General features: G+C 46.0%; 1 protein-coding gene across 2 annotated transcripts; it reads left to right on the plus strand.

Moving 5' to 3' along the window:
- The first annotated feature begins 413 nt into the window (after positions 1–413).
- Positions 414–22,696, plus strand: PRDM8 (PR/SET domain 8). Of its 2 annotated transcripts, XM_050945149.1 has the most exons (8): positions 414–1,170; positions 2,995–3,195; positions 3,754–3,906; positions 4,713–4,780; positions 15,338–15,443; positions 19,481–19,701; positions 20,554–20,785; positions 21,354–22,696. In XM_050945149.1, exons 4-8 carry the CDS (start codon positions 4,778–4,780, stop codon positions 22,637–22,639), a joined length of 1,848 nt encoding a protein of 615 aa, XP_050801106.1. In that variant the 5' UTR covers positions 414–1,170; positions 2,995–3,195; positions 3,754–3,906; positions 4,713–4,777; the 3' UTR covers positions 22,640–22,696. The 2 variants fall into 2 exon arrangements, with proteins under 2 accessions (XP_050801106.1, XP_050801107.1); XM_050945150.1 differs by lacking the exons at positions 414–1,170; positions 2,995–3,195; positions 3,754–3,906; positions 4,713–4,780 and adding an exon at positions 17,223–17,368 and having other exon boundaries at positions 15,362–15,443.
- The last annotated feature ends 1,949 nt before the right edge of the window (positions 22,697–24,645 follow it).

A 24,645-nucleotide genomic window follows, 5' to 3' on the forward strand; every position in this document is an offset into this window, starting at 1 on the left:
GATTGGCACTGGGCATTACTGTCAGGACTTTGGCATATCATTTAGTAGAAAACCTTGGCTAGTGAATGCCATCCACACCTAGCAGATGTGCCACTAAGTATTATCCCAGATGTTTTACATAATACAGAGCTGCTGGACACAATACTGCTTGGGGGAACCATGGCATCATTGTATTGCCTTTAGTATAAAATTCCATCTAGTTCACATTTCTGCAGGAGAAACCAAATGGTGCAATGGAGGGTAATAAAGTGGTGTCTTCCCCTTCCCATGCCCATAGATCAAATCTGTGACTGAATCATTTTGGTATCAATTTCACTCTTATGCCAACGGAAAAGCCTTTTTTTTTCTTTTAACCTCCAGTACTAACTCCAGCTGGTTCTTCAAATGCTTTAGCCCTACAACTGGTTCTGCTTAATTTATAGGTCCCCGCGTTAATCACGTAGGGCTCAGCTTTAAGTCTAAACAAAAGAAAATTAGCAAAATCATTGCGTATGGAAGCAGAGAAGAAATGTCCAAAATACACTGGAAGCCAGCTATGCTGCGCTACATCAATCATCCCCCCCGGCAGCCTTTTCTGTTTGGTCTTTCCTCGCCTGCCCTCCATCGGAAACAGGGAACATTGATGCTGCAGAGGCTAAACGAGAGGAACATTATTTGCTTTGCCCCGAAGAGTCTAGTTTTGCTCCCAGACGCTTTGACTGTTGCTGACGGTGTGTGTTACTGTTGGGGGGAGGTGGAGAGGGGATCGATGTAGGAATAACAGGGGCAGACAAGAGGCAACTGAAAAGCACCAACATCCAACTTTTGGTGCCTCTCTGCTTCCCTCCGCAGAGCCTCCCTCTGCTTTGCTCTGTTCCTGCTCCTGGAGGGGGAGAAAACTGGCCCCACGCCGGGCAGTGTTTCAGGCCGAGGCTTGTCCCTCCCAGCTCCCCCCAGTTCCCCTCTTGCCATCCGCTCCCTGAGCAACCCCAGCTCACACGGTGGAGGGGACCTGGGCGCGTCTCCTCCTCCCACCCAAGCCCCGGCTCTTTGTCCAACAGGCTGCTCCGCCGCTGCCTCTCGCCCCGGCTCCTGCCTAGCCGGTCCTTCCGTGCGGACAAGGCGGCTCCACCCGCAGCTCCGGCCCCCGAGCATCCTGCCCGGCTGCGGGAGCGGGCGGCGGCGCGCGAGGTAAGCGGGGACAGCTGCAGGGGCGGGCGGCGAGGGCTGAAGTGCTGGTGGCGCTGCGGGCTGACGCCTCGCCTGCTCCAGGGACCGGCGGGCAGCAGTGGGATCCGCTTCCCTCCTGCCTTCGGGGCGTCCCGGGGGAGGCTGGGGGTCCCCGGCTCCCTCTGCAGCACCAGGGTGGCTCGCCTCCTGTTCCGCTCGCTTTGCTTTCTTTCTATTTCTCCAGCTCTCTCTTACCCACTCACCCTCTCGCTCTTTCATTTGATTCCTCCAGCTTTCCTTAGACATTATCGAGGAGGCAACTCTCCTGCCTTGGCAGGGGGCTGGACCAGATGAGCTAATAGGAGGAGCGCGCGCACACACACACACACACACACACACACCCCGTCCCTTCTCTCTCCTCCTAACGGGGAGGGACTTGGGCTTCCAGCCACAGTGGGGCTGAGAATGAAGGCACGTGTGCCATGAACACCGCTCTCCTTCGCAACTGGACTCAGTCCGTTTCATCCGAACCTAAGTGAGGACGAGACTGGTCTTGAGAACCAGAGGGGATGAGGTTACAGGGGATTCTTTCTATTAGGCCCGGGTTAGGTTTGCTGTTGTTATTGCTTTGGGTGTGGAGCCAAATCCCAAAAGGCAATGGAAATCCTCTGCTGAAAATAGTCTTGCCAGCTGGGCGAAAACCCTGGGGGCAAGGGACTTGGGCATAACGGGCTTGTTATGGAGGGCAACCTGAGATGGTGACAATACACACATACGCGCACAAATCTGCACTCCCGAAGAAGTTGACTTTCCGTGTGTCTCTCATACTTAAAGTGAACGCTCCCCCTTTTCACTCTCCGACTCAGTGTTTGAATGCAACTTTTGGACAGTCCGACCTGAATGAGTGCACCGCCGATCAGAGCAGCGAAATTATTCTTTCTCCTGGTATCCCCTGGATTCCCACTCCATTTATTGTACCGCCCTAACAGGGCTCTGCTAAAAATAATAATTCTTCCCCTCCACTGCTTTCACCCAAGTGTCAGCGCCGGTTCACTGAGTATTCACCCCAAATCCTCCAGTACACATTAATCAAGATGGATAGTGAATACAAAATATGTCCCCTTGCCATATCTGCCTCTTAATCCCGAGAGTGATTCTGGAAAGCAGCATTATACAATGCCTCGATTAATCCCTTACACGGACAAATGCCATTTCTGACCTACTCCATTTTCTGTGACTGGGATCTTTCCAGACTGATTTTAGCCTCGTTAGAGAAATGTTCAGATGCAAACCGGGGTGGAGGGAGCGCGGTGAGAGACCATTAACGTAATATGATGTGTGTTTCAACCAAACAAATTTCTGTTATGGAATCAAATAACACAATCATTCATCCTATAATTACCTGGGAGTGGTGGATGTGTGTCGGGGAGGGGTGGGCTACTCCTAAGTGGACGTTGTGCCCATATCATGCTTGTTTTCATTTCACTGATCATTTTCAAAGCCCTCTGAGTGAAGTGACCTCATTCGGCGCTGGACACGGCGCTTGGCTAGATGGTTGCATGGGCGATTCTGGGTTGCCCAGCAGGTGAAACAAACTACCCCGTGTAACCCCAGTGAGTTGGGGTTTGCCCAGCAAAGGGCTGGTGATCGCACTGCTTGAGATTTCTCCATCGGGTGTAGTTAAATTAATACACACACACACACACACACACACACACACACACACACACACACACACACACACACACACACACACACACACACACTTCTACGGCTTTATTCAAAACCGTCTTCTACTCGCTCATAATCGTAATATGCACCATTGCCTTTGATTGTATTAATTAGGGTACCAAGGAAGATAACGGAGGGTCGAAATAATAAATGACTCTACAGAACGAACTAGCGCCCAGATTTCTGCTAGAACCTCGGGAGTCTCACGTGCTCGCTTGCCAGGAAGAGCAGAAATGGGTTAAAACAACATTGTCCTCGTTAACTGTTGGCATCAGGTGAATACTGTGCTAGCGTCGCATTATTAAAACAACCAGGGTGAGTGTGTATCGCAGGGAACTGCATATTGGTCCCCTTCTCCTTTTCTACAATTGCCACTGGATCGCCGTAGCGCAGTGTGCATTTGTCGAGGCAAAATACATGAAGCCACTTGGCAATTCCCTGAACCCTGATTAAACTTCCTTTAAAAAACAAACAAACTTCATTCTAAATCAGCTGGTGATGAAGTTGAAAGCGGCGTTTCTGCTGGAGTTGGGTTATTTTAGACGATGAAGGGGAGGAAACGTTCTCAATCAGGCAGTGACGCTTTTTTGGGGGGTGAGAGGAACCCCTTTAAAATTATTTGGCCCCATTAAATCGTTCCAGTACACAGAAGACTCATGCAGGACATTTTGCCACTCTTCACAGTTATGCTTCACCCTCTGTATGTTTCAATTGAAAACCAATTAAAGGTTTCTATAAATCTGTTAGCACCCCTTTTATGTGGGGCCCTCTGATGCGTGCTGTATTGCCCTTTAGATGCCTCTTCCTTTTTTTTGTTTTGTTTTACAATTGTTGTATCAATATAATGCTTCCTTTCTTCCTCTGTCTCTATAGATACAGATCTACAAGGCAAACTAAAGGTTTCAACTGCTATTCAGCGCCTCCTCATTTGTCCCGGAGCCCTAACAGTGGTGCCTTTTCTTCCCTGGCTGCTTTCCCCTGCTTCTGGAGCAGCAGTTATGGTAGAAGCAGATGGCTACTGATTGGGTGAGCTTTGTGGCTTTAATACTGAATACTTTATGGAAAAGGACTTTATCATGCTTGGTTGGTCAGAGGCACAACGGGATGAGATTTATGACTAGAGAAAATAAATCTCTTTAAGTTTCACCCCCCTGTGGCAACTTGCTCTAGCAAAGCAGGGCTGGAAAACCCCGCATCTTTCCCCTCCCCCCCTTTCTTTTCTCCCAAAGTTTAGCAAACGTCTGAAAACTTCGGGAATTCTCACTCGCTGAAGCAACTGCATCATCTTACTCAGCCCTTAAGGCTGTGGTGGGAGGGGAGGTTAATTGCTAGCTAACAGGCTGCGGTGTCGTAATGTAGGATCAAAATATGTTCAGAATTCAAGGCGATCCCCTATGTGGGCTGGGATGCGGACCTGTGCAAGGACTGAAGATTACACGGTTATAAATCCACACTGGGAGATTCTGATAGTGGCATCCTAATAAGCCACGCAATGCAGGGCGGCCACCAGGCTCTGCTCAAGGAGATGTTTGCTCAAGGCTGCTGGTGGCCTCCCCTCCCTGGCTTTAGGGCACAGCTACACTATGAGTGAGATGTTCAAAAGGACTCAGCATTGGCCTCACTCTGTTCCCATTGGAGTCAATGAGAGTTTTACTGTCATCTTCAATGGGACTAAATTTAGACCAAAGTGCTTCTGACCAACACAGTTCTCTCAGTGTTCTGATTACCTAAAGCTAGGTACTTACATCCTTAAAGCATGACTCAACTTCTATCTATCTATCTGTCTATCTAATGTTTTTTCTATTTCTACATGCTCATCGCTTGTATCAAAGCACTGAAGACATTACCTGTGTCCCCAAATTGCACCAAAGACAGTCAAGGAACATGGTCCTTGGTCATGGTAAGGTCCCATCTGTATTACATGCTTTTAACAATGATTGGAAATAATGTAACCAGGGCCCTTGAGTTGAGGTTATTGACTTTCTAGGGCAGATGGACCTTTAGACACAGCAGGATTTAGCATAGACTCTGGCCTTAGAAATACTTCCCCTTCAGTTACTCCCACACTCATTATCTCACATACAACTCCACCATTGGGGAGACATTCCCCATATCAACACATAAATTCTTGATTAGCATTTTTGAGCAGTTAACAAACCAGTGATTTTTTTCACATTTCTCAAACTGTCCTGAGCATTTCTACCAGGTAAACATTGTAGGAACAGATTTTCAGAAGAAAACTAGTGATTTTGGATTCTTTAAATGTTGGTAGCCATTTTTTGACACATCTTAAAGGTACTTGATTTTCAGAAGGCAAATGTTCAGCATTTGCTGAAAATTCAAACTGTTGGACACCCAAAATAACTAATCACTTCTGAAAATCTCAGTCTTACATTTCTCCCCAATCGTTTTAAGGTCATAATTAATAAATGTTTGGTAAATGCATTTTCCAGTCATGTCTCCATTATTTATTGAATGCTTTGGTGAATATAAATTTGTGTAGATCTAAATAGTTACTGAGCACTTGCTAAGCTCTTCTCAGGTCTGAAGCATGCTGGAAGCATTTCACCGGAAATTGAAGTGCTGTTGGGGGCTGGAGAAACAGCAGAGAGGAAAGGAAAAGGTGTGCATCGTTTGGATCTTTCTCTGTAGTTTTCTGTACATTGGATTAGAGAGGGCTTGAGTAAGCCTGTATGAGGGATCTAAGGTGCCTTATGTTTCTGTTGTTGGGAAGAGATTGTTTTATCTTTGTGGGAGTGAGTTTTAGTTAAAGTCTGCATCTGTGGAGAGTAAGCTTTAGAGTCATGATTTTTCAAATGAAAATTTGAGACATCTTTCCAAATATCATTGACATATATGGCAGAAAGAGGGTCAATTAGAGGGAAGGGAAATATAAAAGGAATGGGAATGTGGGACTTGTCTTGGAGGTGAGTTGAGAAAAGGGTGAGGGGACTGTGTAGTGGGACGAGTCCTTCAGCAAGGCATCAAATTCAAGAAAACCATTGGAGGGGCTACTTAAAACATTTCCATAACCATGTGTGGAACTGTCAGTAAGTGTTTGTTCTTTGAAATAATTCCTCTACACACACGTTGCTGAAGTGCTTATCAATAGACTAGGGGGTATTTAAATGGCCAGTTGCTCACCAGTAATGTTTCTCTAAGGCCCAGGTGATGCATGCTTATAAGTACTTAACACATACATTGAGGAATGTTTGGCGTTTTGTCTCAAGTCACTTTCTTCCAAGATGCAACCATCCATTTTATTGGCTCATCTGCCTTGTACTCTGTCCCTGAGATACTTACCTCAACTTTATGCATTCCCCCAAGTGATGACCATGCCTTTGTGAAAGACTATTCCACCACTGTGAGACATCAATCTGAACAAGAGATCTCTTCCTTTGCTAACACATCTCGGATGCCAGGTCAATGCCTTAGCCATAATCCAAACCACCCCCATGAATGCAGCCACATTTCTCAGACATGCTTCCCACTCCCATGAAACAGAGAAGTGTATACAAGACTATTGTTGGGCTGACTGGAAGGGTTTGGATACAGTGTTACGAGGATTTTGATGAACTTCTCTCTCCATCTCATTTTTATAAAAGCTGGACAGTGAAGTATGTTTGCTTATCCAGTGCTTAACTAAGACAGGGATTTAGATGAAACTAAGATGCCTGAGGCAAAACTCAAAATAAGATGGATGTGATGCTAATGGGGTGAGAAGAAACATCCAGAAGAAGTGGAACATGTAAGGTCTGTTTCCTCTATTATAGGGGTAGGTGGTTCTAAACTCTAGGAGTTCTTTTGAACTTCTGGTTGCTCCTGGGTTTCTCAGGTAGAGCAACAGCCTGAAGAGTTGTTTCCCACATGTATCTAAGAGGTTGTGACCAATTAAAGTTAGCCATGTCTATTGTACCTCCAAATTAGATGCTGCTGCAATTTCTTCTCCATGGAGATTCCCTCAAGGAGCATTCAGAAACTTCAGCTGCAGCAGAAAGAAACAATCCATTTACTTAGCAGAGTGTGATGTATGGATCACATTACACCTGTGTTCCACAGACTGCACTGGCAACCAGTTTGTTTCTGGATTCACCTGACTTGATTTTATTTTATAAAGCCTTATATTGTTTGTATCCTGGTTATTTTAGATACCATCTATTTCCTTAACTACCGCAGTATTTGAGATCAGTTGAGATACCCTCCTAGAAGTCCCCAGATTTGAATGATAGTAGATGGAGGCAGGACATAACCAAGTTTCAGGGCCTTGGATCTAGAGTTTCCTTCCTATGTACTTCTAACAAAGCCTGAAAAGCTTCTGTGTTCCCTCAAGCCTAGCATCAGTAAAAGGTATGGCTGAGGTGAGTTTCTTCCCTAGGTTTAGACTTTTCCCAGTGGTTATTTGTATTTAATTAGTGTAGTTCATTATAAAAATGCATAGACATGATTGATGGGTGCATATTTGTGAAAGGAATAAATAGATACTTCCTCTGGCCTCCATTATTCTCACCTCACTGAAAAGAGAAGCAGCAAGATTTGAGGCAGCATCTGCCATTCGGAAGTGGGGAATCAAAAGCATCTTTTTTCCCTTCTCCCTGAAATATGGATGGAGGAGGGAAGGCCTTTCAGGACCAGGTCTGAAAGTTAGGCCCTATCTCAACTGGGAATGCAGAAATAAATGGGTGAAATTCTATAGCCTATATTACGCAAGAGGTCAGAATAGGTGATTATAATGGTCCCTTCTGACTTTAAAATCTATTAATCTAGGAAGAAAGATCTTTTTACAACAAGTCTGTATGCAGTGATTTGATCTGATTCTAACAAATTGTGAGGCGGCGGGAAGCATTATTAGACATGGATAGGGATAGATTAACCCACTTATTTATCTAGCTTGTCTATCATACTCATCCCCATGGTAACTTAACATCTAAGAAAAATCTTTAACTGAGTGTAACTTTTTTAAAGGGTAAGTAATTTTTAGGTGGGCAAACTACATTATAGAAAATAATCCATTTCACTTTACACAGACTTAATTTTCTGCTCTGCCTCTACTATGGCAGAGCAGAATCTTAGGGAAACTCCTTATAATTCCCTCGTTTACCTATTTCAACTACTTTTTTCTTCCTATTAGTAAGAGCATCCCCTTTTATTATGTTTTTATTTTCTATTCAGTACTCTCTCTCTCTCTCTCTCTCTCTGTATATATATGAATGGGTGTATGTGTATTTATGATGGGTGTATTATTTACTCCCTAGACACACATATTCCCCATTTCCCATAGCAGTGCCTGATATCATATTAAATAAAGTTTAATGCATATGACAATTAGTCAATGATAATAACGTGCTCATTTCAGCAGTCCAGTGCCCTGTCGCTGTTCTTTTGCTCCCAGCTATATTGTTAAGCAAATCAGTCCCATTTAGTTCCACTTTATTGCCCAATTGTCGTTTGAATTTATTAAATATCCTACCCAGTGTCCCCACGATTTAGGAATCTCTCCTCCCCCCCCCCCCCAAGATTTAACGTCAGTTATGAGTCAAACATGCAGGATTAAGAGCCTCACTGGGTTATCTGAATACCATCCTTCACTTGTTAGAATATTTGAGGGGAGTTTCTCGCTGTAAATGTGCCAGATAGAACTCCCCAAATCATGAGAACCCGGAATAGAGTTTCCATTCGGATTTAGCTTTGCATTCAAACTGTCACTGAGATACCAGGGGTAGGGAATTGCACATATAGGGAACAACACGTGATCTGACAAAAGGCAGGCGACTGCTTGCCCAGCAAAGTGGCATGTGTGATAATTACAGTAACAACTCAAACAATATGTGGCGTGGGACTCTTCCCTGTTTCCTTAAAAGCTGGGGTCTATCAATTAGTGCTTAATAGGGACAAATGCAATAAGTCAGTGGGAGTGGGAACTAAAGCACTAATGCCAACTAGTTGATTAGGAACGGAGATTACCAAAATCCCATCAAACCCTGAATTTCAGCCAGTCAGAAGAGGGGGCTGGCTATTTAACACTGGCTACTGTAAAAAAATAATCATTCCTCTTCTTATGAATGGCACATTTTTCACGTGGTGAGAAAAAATAGTCACATGACTGATTACTTAGCTGAAAAAGGCAATCGTGAATGCAAGCTTGAGGCGTCCAATAATAGCAACAACACGCTGAGTTCTTTCTAACTGTAGCTAAGACTACGATTGGGTCAAGGATGTTCTTCACGCTGGGTTTGAATTACAAATATTTGCAGATAGCGGGGTCTCACCTTCGTCGCCTCATGCACAAACTGTAGTCATTCCCCCTGCGGGTAACGCCTGAATCTCAGTGAGACCGGGTTGAATCCTCCCTTGGTGCAAATGTCTCGCTGGTTCTGTACATCCCCTATTTGTATCACATCCCCTATTTGTGGCCACAGAGAGAGGCAGTGAAAGAGCACTGTATATCTGTTCCAGAACCCTGTTCTCACTGCTACTTGTCAACTAATTCCGCTCACCACCCAATCTTTTACCTATCTTCAGACTAAAATAACATAAACCTGAAATCAATGGAGGGGGGGGGCGTTCATATATATACACACATACATTTCTTTCAATATTAAGTGATATATAGTCCACGAATCTAAACAATACACATACAGTGCGTGTGTGTGTGTGTGAGAGAGAGAGAGAGTCCACATCTTTGTAGCACTCAGATATTTTGGTAGGTGGGTTAGCACCAAGGTAAAGCAATACTGGCAGCACACCTCAGGAGAACAGATTCTAATGTAGACGGGTCTCTTTGACTAGCGTAGGTTCCTGAAACTGACAACCGTAGTGTACTTTTTAGCTATCAAATCAGCACGCTCCCTTCACTGACTCACCAATATTAAGAAGTTTGTTAATTCGAGTTAATTAGCATTCAACTAATTCAAGTTCAAACAGGCCCACAAATTAGTCTAGACAAACCCAAAATGACTACCACGCCAGTACCCACTCCTGCCATTCCCCATCCCCCAAACATACCTGGGGATTATAGTTTCTGTGCAGTCCAAGGTAATTTATTAGAATTTAGACTATGTCAATGTGGAGTTTCTTGACTCCTTCTAAAACATCAGGGGTGAATGTACCTCTCTGTCTCCTCCTAGCTTTCGCAAAGATTGTGTTGTTGGTGGGGGTGGTTTTCAGATACTCTTCATTTGTATTTTTGACGAATCTTGTCAACGTGTTTTAACTGATTCCATGTCATCTGTCTTTCCTTATCACTACCTGGACTTGGAAGAGCACGTTCAAGAACCCAAAGTCATCTTTACAATTAACCAAAATTAATTTCCACTGCAAACGCACGCAGTGTGTTTTCTCAGCTAGACACCACCATCATCTTCTATTTCATTCCTCAGATCCCTGGGGGAGCATGAGCATAGAAAAAACATCTTCGAAGGGAAAACTTTTCTGAGCAGTGTGATTTGATGGTTAAAGCAGGGGACTCGGAGTCAATAGACTTGAGTTGTTTTTCTGCTCTGCCGCTGTTATTGCCTTGCTGAGCGAGCCTGTTCAAGTCACGTGAGGTCTCTCCGTGACTCAGTTTCCCCCTTTGTAAAATGGCGATAATACTACCTACCTACCTACCTTTCCAAGGCCCCGAAACAAGATCATGCCATGAAACGTGCTGTAGATATTACTCTTTAAGAGTAGCACTTTTATCTGTATAGGGACTGCAGGATCAGCCCCACATAAATATGTTTAATGATTGTTGCTGCTCCAGTCCACTACAAAAAAGGCTCCCAATCACGTAACCTAAACCGTCAGTTTAAATAGGCAGCGCTTCTGTAGTTCACATCTGAATATGCTGAGTATAAAAAGCGTGGCTCGCTGTACCTTTAAAATGGATGCTACAGTTTTCTTCTTCAAACATTTCATCCTACCTTAGTGCATCTCCTTACCTTTATCTGCCCCTCACAGGAAACCATTTTACAATGAGGAATTTGGGAAGGGCTTGGTTGGAATTATAGAATCACTGGAGGATCATAGAAGATCAGGATTGGAAGAGACCTCAGGAGGTCATCTAGTCCAACCTCCTGCTCAAAGCAGGACCAACCCCAACTAAATCAAGCCGGACCTTAAAAACAGGAGAAAGCCTGTCATGGTATAAACCGCCACTCTGAACCTTAGCGTCCAAAAGATGGGGTACCAGCATGAATTCCTCTAAGCTCAATTACCAGCTTAGTGCTTGTAGTGCTGCCACCAACCAGGAATTCCAGTGCCTGGTACACTCTGGTCCCCCCAAAACCTTGCCCAGGGACTCCCAAGACCCAGTCCCTCTGGATCTTAACACAAGGAAAGTAAACCCTTTCCCTCACCTTTGCCTCTCCCAGGCTTCCCCTTCCTGGGTTATCCTGGAAGATTACTGTGATTCAAACTCCTTGAATCTTAAAACAGAGAGGAAAATTCACCTTTCCCCCTTCCTTCTCTCTCCACCTCCCAGAATCTCCCTGAGAGAGAAAGTAATCCTAACACAGAGAGAAATTAACCTCTCTCTCCCCCTTCCCTCCTTTCTCCCCACCAATTCCCTGGTGAATCCAGACCCAGTCCCCTGGGGTCTCATCAAAATAAAAAAAACAATCAGGTTCTTAAACAAGAAAAGCTTTTAATTAAAGAAAGAAAAAACAGTAAAAAATATCTTTGTAAATTTAAAATGGAATAGGCACAGGATCTTTTAGCTATAGACACTGGGAATACCCTCCCAGCCTAAGTATACAAGTACAAATTAAAATCCTTTCAGCAAAATACAAATTTGAACTCCTTCCAGCCAAATACACATTTGCAAATAAAGAAAACAAACATAAACCTAACTCGCCTTACCACCTAGTACTTACTATTTTGAATCTATAAGAACCTGTATCAGGGAGATTGGAGAGAAACCTGGTTGCACCTCTGGTCACTCTCAGAACCCAGAGAGAACAACAACCAAAATCTAACAGCACACACAAAAACTTCCCTCCCTCAAGATTTGAAAGTATCCTGTCCCCTGATTGGTCCTCTGGTCAGGTGACAGCCAGGCTCACAGATCTTGTTAACCCTTTACAGGCAAAAGAGATATGAAGCACTTCTCTTCTATTAACTCTTACTTATCTGTTTATGACAAAGCCTTACTCACAGGAACGCCAACAATTTCTAGCACGAGTAATGCTTACTCACCATCAGTTGTAATGGAGTTGCTTTTCCCTGTTCTGAATTGATGACCTTCCCCTGATCATTTTCTCAGGATCACCTAACTGCGAAAACAAAGATAATCAACTGTTGCCGTAGACTATGCAGTATAAACTGAACGGTTCAGAGTATTGCCTTGACAGCTGTTACCGAAATGCACCAAATTACCTGAATATAAACAGACACAGACACAGACATGCCCATATAGATTTAGGCATGTCCTCTGCACACGTACGTGTTCAGCACGAGCTGCATGCATTTGAAGTCATGAGTATAGATTTACAACTGAACTACATTAAAACTACTCTTGATTTGACCTATTCTAGCTGTTCCGGTTTTACTTTATGGGGCCTTATGGACCGTCCCTCTCCCTAACAGGCTCCGTAAAAGCTCTTCTTCTGCGGCAACAGATTAGAACACAGGCTATTGAATGTAGGGTTATTAGTGTCAGAGCCGTGCATAGACTCAGCAATGATTTACCCGATGGACACACACCTAGACTAGAGCTGGATTGCTTTGAATGTTGCTAAAATCAGGACATTTGAAGACAATTCATAGCAGAGCATTTGTCCAGTGAAAATCTGAACACTGGTTTTTTTGTATATACACGGTGGGATTCTTTACTTAACTTTTTTAAAATGGAGATTATCCTCCTTCATTGTCAATACAGCTCATGGTTTTTTAAAATTGCTCTCATGTGAGTCGCAGCATAATACTTACAATGGTGTTTTGACAATATTCTTCTTATTTCTCTGATGCCTATTAAGCATAAGGCCAAATCCTGCTACCTTCATTCTCAGGGATTACTCGACTAAGGGAATAAAATTTGTCCTAGCAGGGACCAGCTATGCAATTCTCTTTTACTCCACCCCTTTAAATGAAGCTTTCAGGGTAGCATTGTTCACCTTAGATCTCTTCCTTAAGAAAACCAAATTGCTTCTGTAGACTAAAAATGCATTTCTACTTTTATGCAACTCGTATGTTTTGCCATACACACTATCTTGGTGCTAATTACAAAGTCTAAAATAAACTGAGCTAGATAACCAAGGTGAGAGCGGCTGAAAAATTTTTTCCTGTAAACGAGGCATTTCCATATTTTTGCTTGTGAGCTGTTTAATTTGAGATACCAAATTCAAACTTTCATTTAAAAGAGATCTTTCTAGCATGTTCCTTGAGAGGCCTGTTTCATTTTATATGTTGATGATTCTTCACAGCAGGTGTCTGCAATTTCTTAGCCCAATTTTTGCAGTCCATATTTAGACTTCAGGAGTCTAAATACATTTGCTACAGTAAATAATGCAGGATCTCTCCCACCGTTTGTATGACTGAACAGGACTGAACATTCGTCTGCTGAGCTTCATAGTAACACTTAAGCTATACCCTGTGACTGGATGTGATTTTGGTTGATCAAATTTCTCCCAGTTATGCAACTGGACCCGATCCTGCTTCCACTGAAGTCATTAGGAGTTTTGCTATTGACTTCAATTGGAGCAGGATTGGGCCCGCTACATATACGCGCACTCACCCACCTCAGTAATCTTGAAGCTTCTTTCCATTTAGTTTAGAAAAACAGCCATCTGTTAAATTAAAAAAGATATTGTAGCTTTCTTATTTTTCGCTTTTTTCTGGACTAATGTACCAAAGAATGTACAAAACTAAAGGCACAGGATATTTTTTTAGGGGAAGGGGACTGGCTTTGTTTTAGCATTACTATTCCCTTCATGTTTTAATTGGAAACACAAACTTTAAAATGGACCGGTTCTGGGTACTAAACTATTCTTCTGTGAGGCTTAGATGAAGGTGTTGACTGGGGTTCATTTTATAGTAGCTGGATATAGTAGTATTCGAAGCTGATAAATGCACACCAATATCTTAACAATCCATTTCAGTGTCAGGGAATTTCGGTAACTGATACTATCGAAGCAATTTCAAACTAGTTTATGTACCGTGGGGTCCCTTAAAATTCTCGCAAATAAAAATAACGGGTACATTTTCTCTTTTCCCCTATTAATGACGGTCATCTGGACAATTTATATCACAAAGCAAGAACAGCATCATTTAAAACACGGGAAAAAATCTTGGAGGCAGGAATTAATGCCTAAATTGTGTTTACTCCCATATCTGTAATGTTATGTCAATCTCTCGTCCAGGAGACGAAGGGTTTTGTTGAATTAATAAGAGAAATGTTGAAAGCATATTATATGCAGCCTTTAATCCTAATGTCAGAAAAATCGTAATTATGGAGGGGATAAGTGAATTTGAAAGTCAACCATTATCGAACTCTCTGATTACAAACTATTTCTGTTCGCCTCTGTGAAATGCTCGCTTTCTTGCTTTCTTTCTTTCCATCTACGTTGTGTTGGGAAGGATGGAGATAGGTGAGGAACTGGTAAACAGCCAGTTTTTGTTCTGAAGGTGCCATCTCATCTGTATAGTGACCATGTAAAAGGACCTTTTCCTTTACAAATGAAAATGCAAAACTTACTGGGAACTTTCCCCAAAGCTTTGAGAAAGGCAAGCTCGCTAACGTGCTAAAGGTTGTACCCGCTTCTAAAAAGAGAGCAATAATGTGAACCAAAAGGGTGATGAGGCAGGGAAAGGGCGGGCTGCTTCACCGAACGGCCCAGCCTCCACAGCAGCTGGGGAAGGTACTAGCCTCGCCTTTAAGCGTCCATCTAGGCGGGTGGAGTTTGAAAGCAGTCCCCTGGTGCCTTTTATATGGACTGCGGTTCCCCGCGGAATCCCTATCTAGCCTCGAGGCGCTCACACTTAGGGCCATTCCTCTCGCTGCTGCTGCCAACCCCGCCTCAAGCATCCCCCCTTCTCCCTCTCATCCTAGCGCAGGGAGAAGGGGCTTGCGGTTACTCTGTGAGTTTGCTTTAGTTCTGCCTGGTCCTTTTTTGTGGATTTCCCCTTCTCATTGTACTGTGGTTTATTTGATGGGGCTTCACGGATCCCCTTCTCTGGGCTCTTGTACTGGGGTGGGAGGAATAACCCAGTGCAGGAGCGTTAGGCGTCACTAGTAAGAAGAGGGGCCGCTAAACACGACCATAACCTAGTGGATGTAGAATGTGTGGACGAGAGTCCCCCAGGGAGTCTGTTCCAGGCGAGGCACAATATCACCCACAGGTAATGGTCTAAAGAGACTTGAAGGGAGCTGGGGGTTCAGATGTTGCCTTTGGGAAGCCAGAGGCGGCAGAGAGAAGGGAGAGGGGGAGAAAGCAGTCCATGTTAAGCCGTTTAATTTCATTCTCTCTCTCACTTCCCCCAGAGGCTTTCACCTATGGCTGCGGTGTACCAAGCAGATCGGGGTTGGTTTCCCGGCGGGACAAAGCCATGGGAGAGCTCAGGGATTCTCCTCGCCTCGGTGCTGAGAGGTCAGTGACATCAGAGCCATCCTGCGCTGCTGCGAGGGATGCAGGGAGGCGCAGGTCAGTGGGTTAGGAGGTCTCCTGATCCCTTCTTTTTCTGCGTCCTCGGCCACACTGCCAGCCCCAGGAACCCCTTCCTGAGGTGACCCAAGGAGACTCTGAGATGTCAACTTCCGACACTGCTATCAAGCCACAAGAGGAACATCCCCACCCCACCCCCGCAGCACTGATATCACTACCCTCCCCTCATAATTTTTCATCTTTCCCCCGGGATGTGCAGAGCCTGGTCTAACTTCCTCCTTGCTATTCCTTACTGCTAAAGCGTGTTTATTCAGAGGAAAGACCCTTGTTTATTCGACGGCTAAGGAAGAAAGGTTCAGAGCAGCGAGAGAGCAGTAAAATATCCCAGACAAAATGGGGGGGGGGGTGGAGGGGATTTATTATATTTCATTTTAGAAAAAACATTGCACGTAGCTTTCATAGTCTCTTTGCAGAAGAGTCTCCCTGGGGAAGGAACCTGAGTACATTCACGCTAGAGGAAACTGAATGCCAAGCTCATCTTACTGTGGGCAAGAGGATCTTTTGGTTTCTAAAATGAAAGGAAAAACGACAGCAATAGACCACGGAATAGCCTCTGACCTGGGCAGACACTTGCAGGGCAAAGTTAGCGCCAAGGCTCTTCCTTGCATTGTAAAACCAAATCCCAGTTAGCTGAATAGCAACATTTCCGACAGTCAGAGTCCTGTCTCGCTCGTTAGAGATCCCAAAGTTTAATAGTTTGTGGGATTCCACGCAGGGCTTTTAAGCTCCAGAGAACACCTCCTCAGCAAGGGATCTTTGCTGAATAAACAAGAGGAGGAAAAATTCTGCAAGTGTACACGGGGCCCAAAGCCAGGGAGCGGATGGATTGTACAGGCAGCGAGATACTTGCAAACAGGTGAAGATTATCTTCAGAGCCGCGAGCAAAGGGATTGTGTGTATCTAGAAGGGTGGCTATTGGCCCAGGACCAGTTGCTATCCATTGGCGTTTTAGCAATGAAATAAGAATGGCTACAATAACACGGGGGCATTTAAATACCTCCCCACACCTACTGTTAAACCTCGTCCTAGCCTAGTTAACAGCTGCAGAGTGATGCTTACTGACTAAGGAAAGGGGTTAAATTCTTCCCTTTAATCAAAGCAAGTATTTAGGAGTTTTCCCCCTCCAGGATCATCATCTGCAACGGGAGCGCAGTCTCACAGTGAAAGCCACTAAGAGGAGATTTACACTGGGAAAGTGCCTCCTTCTTCTGAGATCCAGGGTGCAGTTTGGCAAGAAATTCTTGCTGCCCACACATACACACAAAAAGTCACAATAATAAATAATAAATAATAAATAATAAGCGCGATGAAGGGGTTTTAATATCATCCCTTTAAAATAAAAGCTCCCTCTTTTATTCTTAGGCCGCAAATAGCGCTTTAAGAGGATGCTCTCAAAGCTTTGGGCTCTGGGATCCCAAGGAAAAGGTGGGGGGGGGCGGGCAGCACCTCCGGTTAGCAAGCAGGAAGGGGAGAAGGAGGGGAGACAGGCAGGGAGAGCGCCGAGCCTACTAAAGAGTTAAAGGGAGGGGACGTGGGCTGTCACGCGTCATTGGGCAGATTATGTGCAGCAAACAAAAAGTGTGCGTTTGTGTGCCAGTCAGTCACTGCATCGGGTCCATCTGCACAACTCGCTCCGGCTCGCCCCTCTCTCTCTCTGTCTCTCTCGCTTTCTCTTTCTGTCTCTCCTTCCACCTCTTTGCACAGAGCACCCAGGACAGCAGCCCTACCCTCTCCCACTGCCATGGAAATATACTGATACAATAGACACTGGGGGGGACGCGGAGAGCAGCCCATCCTTGGCCACTTTCGGGTTTCCTGGCGTCTGGGATTATATTCTGACCTGATTCCTGGTAAGTAAATATGCATGCGAAGGGGGCATCTTTTCTAGCAGTAAAAAGGCCGGGGGAGACACGCCGCCGGCCAGCTCGATACAAAGGAAAGGAGTTTTAAACAGAAATAGACGGGGGCGAACTGTGAGCTCCGCTCGGTGCAGGGAGACAAACAATGACTGGAGGTGGCTTTGCGCCCGGCTGTGGAGAAGGGGATCGAGGGAGAAAGAGAGGACCACGGGGTTGGTTTTTGTTAAGCAGTGGGGGCTACATGGAGGAAGCGAGGCGGGGAGCTCTGTGGTCCCCGTGTATGTGTGTGGGGGGGCAGTTATTCTTGGTGTTAAACCCCTGGTCCCGAGGAGCGTCCCCCGGTATTGTTGTTACACAGAATTGTGTTTGAATGACGCTGCCACCTCCCCTAGAATGAAAAGCTCGTGGGAAAGGGATTTAACATTAAATAAACAAACAAACAAGTGAGGGAACTCGCGGGGAGGGAGAGACTCTACCACTGAACTGCAGGGAAATGAAAGGAGGCGAGAAAACAGGCACGTTTTAAAAAAAACCCTAGAAGCGGTGGGTTATTTGATGCTCTTTTTATACTGCTCCGAAACGGGTAAGGGGGTGGGGGTGTCTTTCGCCACCGTAGAATAATCAATGAAGTTGCACGTTTGAGGGTTTAATTTCGCTCTGAGTGAGAGACAAATATGACACGGATTAGGGCAAAAGACATCGGTGGTTTAGAAATCCCAGTTTTAGAGGCATGGTCTAGTGGGGTTTTTTTGAATCAGTTTTAGAATTGAAGTGCTTAATTGGATGATAAATCACAGTTGAATAAATCAGCGACAGTAACAATATTATTCTATAATCACCTGTTTTCAATAAATAATTAGGGGCCGCTACTTCCTGGCCCTTCCATCGCTGGCTTCTAAAGAAATAAGTGACTGATGGCACAGTTATCTATTAAAATATGGGGGAACGCCAGTTCAAGGGTTTTATACAGTCTGCCAATAGAATATTATTTTAAAAAGAAAACAAATTATATAGATCGATGCCACTTAAAAAGCAGCCAAAAACTAAGCTATTTGTAAATGGAGGCAGAATTCCCAACTGGTTGTGCAGCTATTCAGCTCTCTCGGCTTTGTGAACCAGAGTATAGAGGATTGGTAGTTTTTGGAAAAAGCTACGCCGAGGGTGATTTAAAACGGGAAGCCCCAGCGCTAGAGACCTGCCAATATAACAGTAACGTTTTACAGAGGGAATGGCATAGCTGGGATGGTCAGAATTCACAACTCGCTTCCCAAATTGTATTCAGAGCCAGAGACTTTGATGCGTGTATGGTACCTGCACATTCACAAGTCACATTTGACTGAATCTATCCCCTTGTATAACAAGGTAACTGGGATTCGCCCTCATCCATAAATAAGCGTGTCGAGGTAAAAATAATTACCTCTGCTTGCTGCTTTTAATTAAAGTCTCGGAGGGAAAGTGCTGGATTATGATAATGAGCAGACATACGTTCCCTCTTGTAGAGTAGAGCTAAAGGTTAGCTGACATGAAATCAGTGACATTGACAGTCCACTTGAAATCCATTCGCTATGCTCGTCTGTCACAGCGTGCAACAGAGCACTGGACCTCTCTTTAGAAGAAGAAAAAACCCAGCACATCAGCCCTACAGAATCCTGCTCGGATAGCAGCTCCTGAGCTGCGTTTCTTTTTGTGCAACTCCCCGAAGTTGCTTTAGCTTTAGAGGATCAATATGCAGATTCCACCCCCCCCCCCCTCATTTCCTCCGCGTGTATGGCTAATGCACAGAGCCGCCTCTTCTGTATTCCTGTTATTAGGGTCTCCTAATAAATGAATCATCAACACAGCTTCCTCGAACCTCTCCTTTCATTCATTTCCATACACCGTCTTCTATTTTTTAAATATTGCACAGATGAGAGCGGCGTGCCTGGGCTACCAGTTTTTCAAACATTTTAATTAGGAGTCACGATTACCTAGAATGTTTTTAATGCTCACTTTCCCCTAAAATCAATGACACTCTTACTTGGTATTAAAACCAAAAACCCGTGTTCCGTGCCCTCAGTACACGTTATGTAACTCCTCTCCTTCCCCCGTTCTCTCCGCCTGCAGGAATGGAGGAGACCGGCGTTCAAAGGGGTATATGGGATGGAGACGCCAAGGCAGTCCAGCAATGTTTGACGGATATTTTCACCAGCGTTTACACCACCTGCGATATCCCGGAAAATGCGATCTTCGGCCCTTGTGTACTGAGCCACACTTCTCTGTATGACAGCATCGCTTTCATAGCGCTTAAATCCACTGACAAGAGAACCGTCCCTTATATATTCCGGGTAAGGATGGTTTGGTTCCAAGATGGAAACGCACTGAATTCTCTCCCCGCGCTCTTTGCTTTTGCAAACGAGCCGCTGGGACACAAGGACGCACTTTTGGAGGGTGGGGACTGAATTCACCAACGTTTTCCACTTCAGACAAGGTTTTTCCCAGAACTCAAATTGCCCTTTTAATCGCTTGGCTGTGCCGAATGATTAATAGAGATCGAGCCAAATTCTGCTCGCCTTTGCCACCCCTGTAACCCCGTTGACTTCAAAGGGACTACTCCTGTGATGAAAGCCAGCAGGACTGACCCATCATCAGCTGTCATTTACATATGCATCGAAAACCTTTGGGGGGAAAAAAAATCAGATGATTATGGTTGTATGTACCTTTCCAGAGCTGCTGCTTATGGTGGCATTTAAAATAGACTAAACAGATGTTTCAAGTTTTAAAACATTTTAATGGATTTAATGCTCTTTTAGCAAATCTTGCTCTCCCTGTACATCCTTCCCCCACCCACAAAGGAGGAGGGAGAAGTGATCCTTTGGAATCCTGGAAGATTAATTTACATTATTCACTTCAAATAAACCTTATGCAGATGTGGCCATGTAATTGTGCCTTTATAAAAGTTTGGGGGAGAACAGGCCGCATTCACATTGTTCTTTGCTGGCACAAATCAATTAAAATGTTTAAATAGTAGCTGGCAGGATTCAGTGGCCCAGAAAAGCCACATGTATTTTTCAAGACTTGCAAACTTCCGACAATCGCTGGTGCCTGTCCTTTCCGGAGCCCGGTGAAAAGTCTGTGGGGGTGAGGAGTGTGGGAATACTTGGCCTCCTCTGATTTCTTGCATTCCCTTCCTTATGCAGGTGGACACTTCAGCAGCAAATGGCTCCTCCGAAGGTCTAATGTGGCTCCGTCTGGTCCAGTCAGCCAGAGATAAAGAAGAACAGAACCTAGAAGCTTACATCAAAAATGGACAATTGTTTTATCGGTCCCTTCGCAGGATCGCCAAAGACGAGGAGTTATTAGTTTGGTATGGGAAAGAACTGACGGAATTACTGTTGCTCAGTACCGCCAGATCCCACAGCAAGATGAACGGTAGGTGCTGCGCCCGGGCCAGGGTTCTGTGTCTCCCGCAGAGAGCTGGGTTGCGTTATCTTTTTGTTTTGTTTTCAAGAAGCTATTTAAACCATGTAAAGCGAGTGATAAAAAGATTCAGGTGAGGAAAATGCAGCCAACCAAGTCAGAGAGAGGCGAGGTGCGAACTGAGCTGAGCAAATTAGCTTGACTAAAGGATGTTAATTAGGTAGTACAGAGCATCACTGATAAACATATTGGAAATGCAAAATGAGATTAGGGGCTACAATCTGTTAATTTATACTCCACGGGCTCAAAAGCAAAAAGTGACACGGATAAAGGGCCGTTAATTGACTATTCTGGTAGAGCCTAGAGGCCCTAATGATGGATCGGGGCCCTATTCTGCCAGGTCCTGTCCACACACAGAATAGGGGCAGGTCCTCGCCCCGGAGAACTGAATGGACTCCAGTCTCCATCCTCTTCCAGCCCGGCAAAGAAGCGAGCCCTGCCCAGCGTTAGCGGCGGGGGGTGGTGCTGCCGGCCCGGCGGTGACTAACCGGTGGCTGTTGTGTGTTGTGTCTCGGTGCAGGGTCGGCCCCGCACACCTGCCTAGAGTGCAGCCAGCGTTTCCAGTTCGAGTTCCCCTACGCGGCCCACCTGCGGTTCCGCTGCCCCAAGAGGCTGCCCAGCTCGGAGCCCAGCCCCGCCGAGGAGCCGCGCGGCAAGGACAGCGCCAAGGAGCCGGCGGCCAGCCTGGGGCCCGGAGCCAACAAATACTGCAAGCCCGGCGGGCCGCTCCGCGGGCACTACCCGGGCCCCGGCCAGGACAGCGGCAACGCCAAACCCTCCACGGACTTCCACAACCTGGCCCGCGAGCTGGAGAACTCCCGGGCGGGCGGCAGCTCCCCCAGCCGGGGCGCGGGCGGCAAAGCCAAGCGCAGGTACCCGGAGGAGCCGGGCGAGGAGCGGGGCCAGGGGGCCGGCAGGGGGCGCTTGCCCTCCTCCCCCAAGGAGGAGCTGGTGTGCACCCCGCAGCAGCAGTACCGGCCGGCGGGCAGCTACTTCGGCCTGGAGGAGAGCGGCCGCCTCTTCGGGCCGCCCAGCCCCGAGACGGGCGAGGCCAAGCGCAGCGCCTTCGTGGAGGTGAAGAAAGCCTCGCGCGGGCTGGAGGCCGAGGCGGCGGCGGAGGAGGCGGCGGAGCAGCAGCAGCAGCAGCAGCGCGCCTCGCCCGCCGGCGCCGGGGACTCGCTGCTGGGCGCCCGGCCGGGCGGGCCGCTCTCCGGGGGCAGCCCGGCGCGGGGCAGCGCCTTCACCACGGTGCCGCAGCTGGGCGGCAAGGCGGAGGAGCGGAAAAGCGCCTTCTCCCAGCCCGCCCGCTCCGCCTTCCCGCCGCACGTGGCGCCGCTGGGGCTGGCCCAGAAGCTGGGCGGCCTGGGCGAGCCCTGCCCGGAGGCCGCCGCCCGCCTGTACCCGGCCGATCCGCTGGCCGCCAAGCTGCCCGGCGCTGCCGAGCTGCCCGGCGCCGGCGGGGCGCCCAAGCAGAGCCCCTTCCTCTACGCCACCGCCTTCTGGCCCAAGAGCTCGGTGGCGGCGGCGGCCGGGCCGCTCCAGCTGCAGCTGCCCTCGGCCCTGACCCTGCTGCCGCCCTCCTTCACCTCGCTGTGCCTGCCGGCCCAGAACTGGTGCGCCAAGTGCAACGCCTCCTTCCGCATGACCTCCGACCTGGTGTACCACATGCGCTCGCACCACAAGAAGGAGTACGCCCTGGAGCCGCTGGTCAAGCGCCGCCGCGAGGAGAAGCTCAAGTGCCCCATCTGCAACGAGTCCTTCCGCGAGCGCCACCACCTCTCCCGGCACATGACCTCCCACAACTGAGCGGGGCCCTCCCCCGGGTATCGGGACAGAGCCACACACGCCCTCCCAACAGCCCCCCCCCCCGCCCCCGGCCGGCTCTGCCTTCTCCAGGCCGGTCACAGCAGGGGGGGGGGTTGATCCGCTCCACCCCCGCCTACGTTTTCCAAACTAATTTGGGGTGTTTCAGAGAGCAGGTGGGTGAGGTGCTAGCTTTGATCTGCTGGTGAGAGAGAAGCTTTCCAGTTTACCTAGGGCGACCACATAGAGAGTGTGAAAAATCGAGACTGGGTGGGGGGAAATAAGCTCCTATACAAGAAGAAGCCCCGAATATGGGGACTGTCCCTAAAAAATCGGGACATCTGGTCACCCTAAGCTTACCAGGAGCTCTTCTTCAGGTTTTTGGGATTTTGTTTTTGTTTTTAGCAACCCACCTGAGATACCAAGGTCAGATCCCCACTTGCCAAAATTAGCCCGCATTCATTGTCTTTGATGGCGCTATGGTAATTTATATCAGCGGAGGATCTGTCTGGCCCTTGATTTTCAGAAGGCAGGTACCTAGCACTTTCTGATAATCAGACCTCTTGAAGGTGTCTCCGTTTGAACAAACACCCCAAATCATTAGTCACTTCTGAAAGTGTAGGCCTTTACCTTGCAGCATACCAGACCAAGAGGGGGAAGGGTTGGATTTTTTTTTCTCTTTTTTCTATTCGAATGCACGCATTTTCACTTTCCCCCAAAAATAAATAAAAATAAAAAAACTTTAAAACTAATAAAGTACATTTTTTAAAATGTCATATATTGCAACATATTGATGCATTTGTCATACCTTTCTACTTAAATTATTAAGCACTTATGGTTTAGATTTAATAATTATATGTAAGGGTAAATTTTTATTTTAGATATAAAGTTTTTTAAAAAGGAAGGAGGATTCAATGCTTTCTGCATTTGATGACAGTTTGTGTTCTTTCAAAAAAAAAAAGGACTCTATTTAAGTTTCCAAGGGAGAAGTGCATGTATCATGAAATGATTATGGACTTCAGTGCAGAATGTCCTCAATTCTGTAAATATGTATTTCCTTTTAATACAAAGTGTAATTCTGTGCCAGTGAAATGAAGTCTGCATAGTTATGTGTTTCTTTTTTTCCCTTAAAAAGATTTTATTCAACTTTATAGTTTATCTGGGTATGTTGGATGCTTTGACAATAAATGACTTTATTTTCTTCAAAGCACTTGGATGTTGATAAGTACTCATTTAGAAAGAGTGGCCTATCTAACAGGGGTAAAATGCTAAGACTATATACTATAAAGGAGAAATACATATATGATCCTTTAGAAATAGTGGGCAAGAAAAATAATTCAGGGTATAGTATAGCCCCCTTGTTTCTGAGCACAGTCTAATTAACAGTGGTTAGATACAGCGGTGTTGCACCACTGTGTGAGGAGATATACAGCTCCAGAAAGCAACATCTGATTATCATTTGGAAACATTGTGCTGATGTGTTCAAAGGAGAAAACATTTAGACAAGCATGCCTGCCATTTAGCTGACCCTTCCATGTCAGCTTTCTTTTCGGTAGCCGTGTAATTAGCATCTTCACAAATGGCTGGAGACAGATCATTTATATAATTAGATCTATATGGAGGGTTTACATTTTGTTGTACACTCTGTGTGCCCGTGCAGGAATGACTGCAACATTTATGTCCCTCTGTTATGACTTTTAGGCCCGTAGGAAATCCTTCTTTTAAAAGGCACCAAATTCATATGGGTTTTAGGCTTGCGTTTGGCTGGGATCTCTGTGCACAATACCTTATTTTGAAAAAGCCACTGATGCTGAATGGCACCCTAGTAAATACAGCCCAGGCACCTCACTTATGTCACATAAGAGATGTGCTTTTAATACATCCTGAAAAGAAAGAATATTAAATCGCCATAAATATACTGTACTGATAGCTTTCCAGTACTATCTAAAACGAACTAGACTAACTACCCATGTCTTTAAAACCTTGTTAGCACAATATTAATTCTTTAC

The sequence above is a fragment of the Gopherus flavomarginatus genome, chromosome 3 (assembly GCF_025201925.1).
Source record: "Gopherus flavomarginatus isolate rGopFla2 chromosome 3, rGopFla2.mat.asm, whole genome shotgun sequence".
Taxonomy (NCBI): domain Eukaryota; kingdom Metazoa; phylum Chordata; order Testudines; family Testudinidae; genus Gopherus; species Gopherus flavomarginatus.

Bases quoted from the DNA above. Each gene is read 5' to 3' on its own strand.
- PRDM8 (XM_050945149.1), top strand. The intron at 19,702-20,553 runs GTAAGGATGGTT...TTCCTTATGCAG, and splicing joins CCGTCCCTTATATATTCCGG to GTGGACACTTCAGCAGCAAA. The intron at 20,786-21,353 runs GTAGGTGCTGCG...GTCTCGGTGCAG, and splicing joins ATCCCACAGCAAGATGAACG to GGTCGGCCCCGCACACCTGC.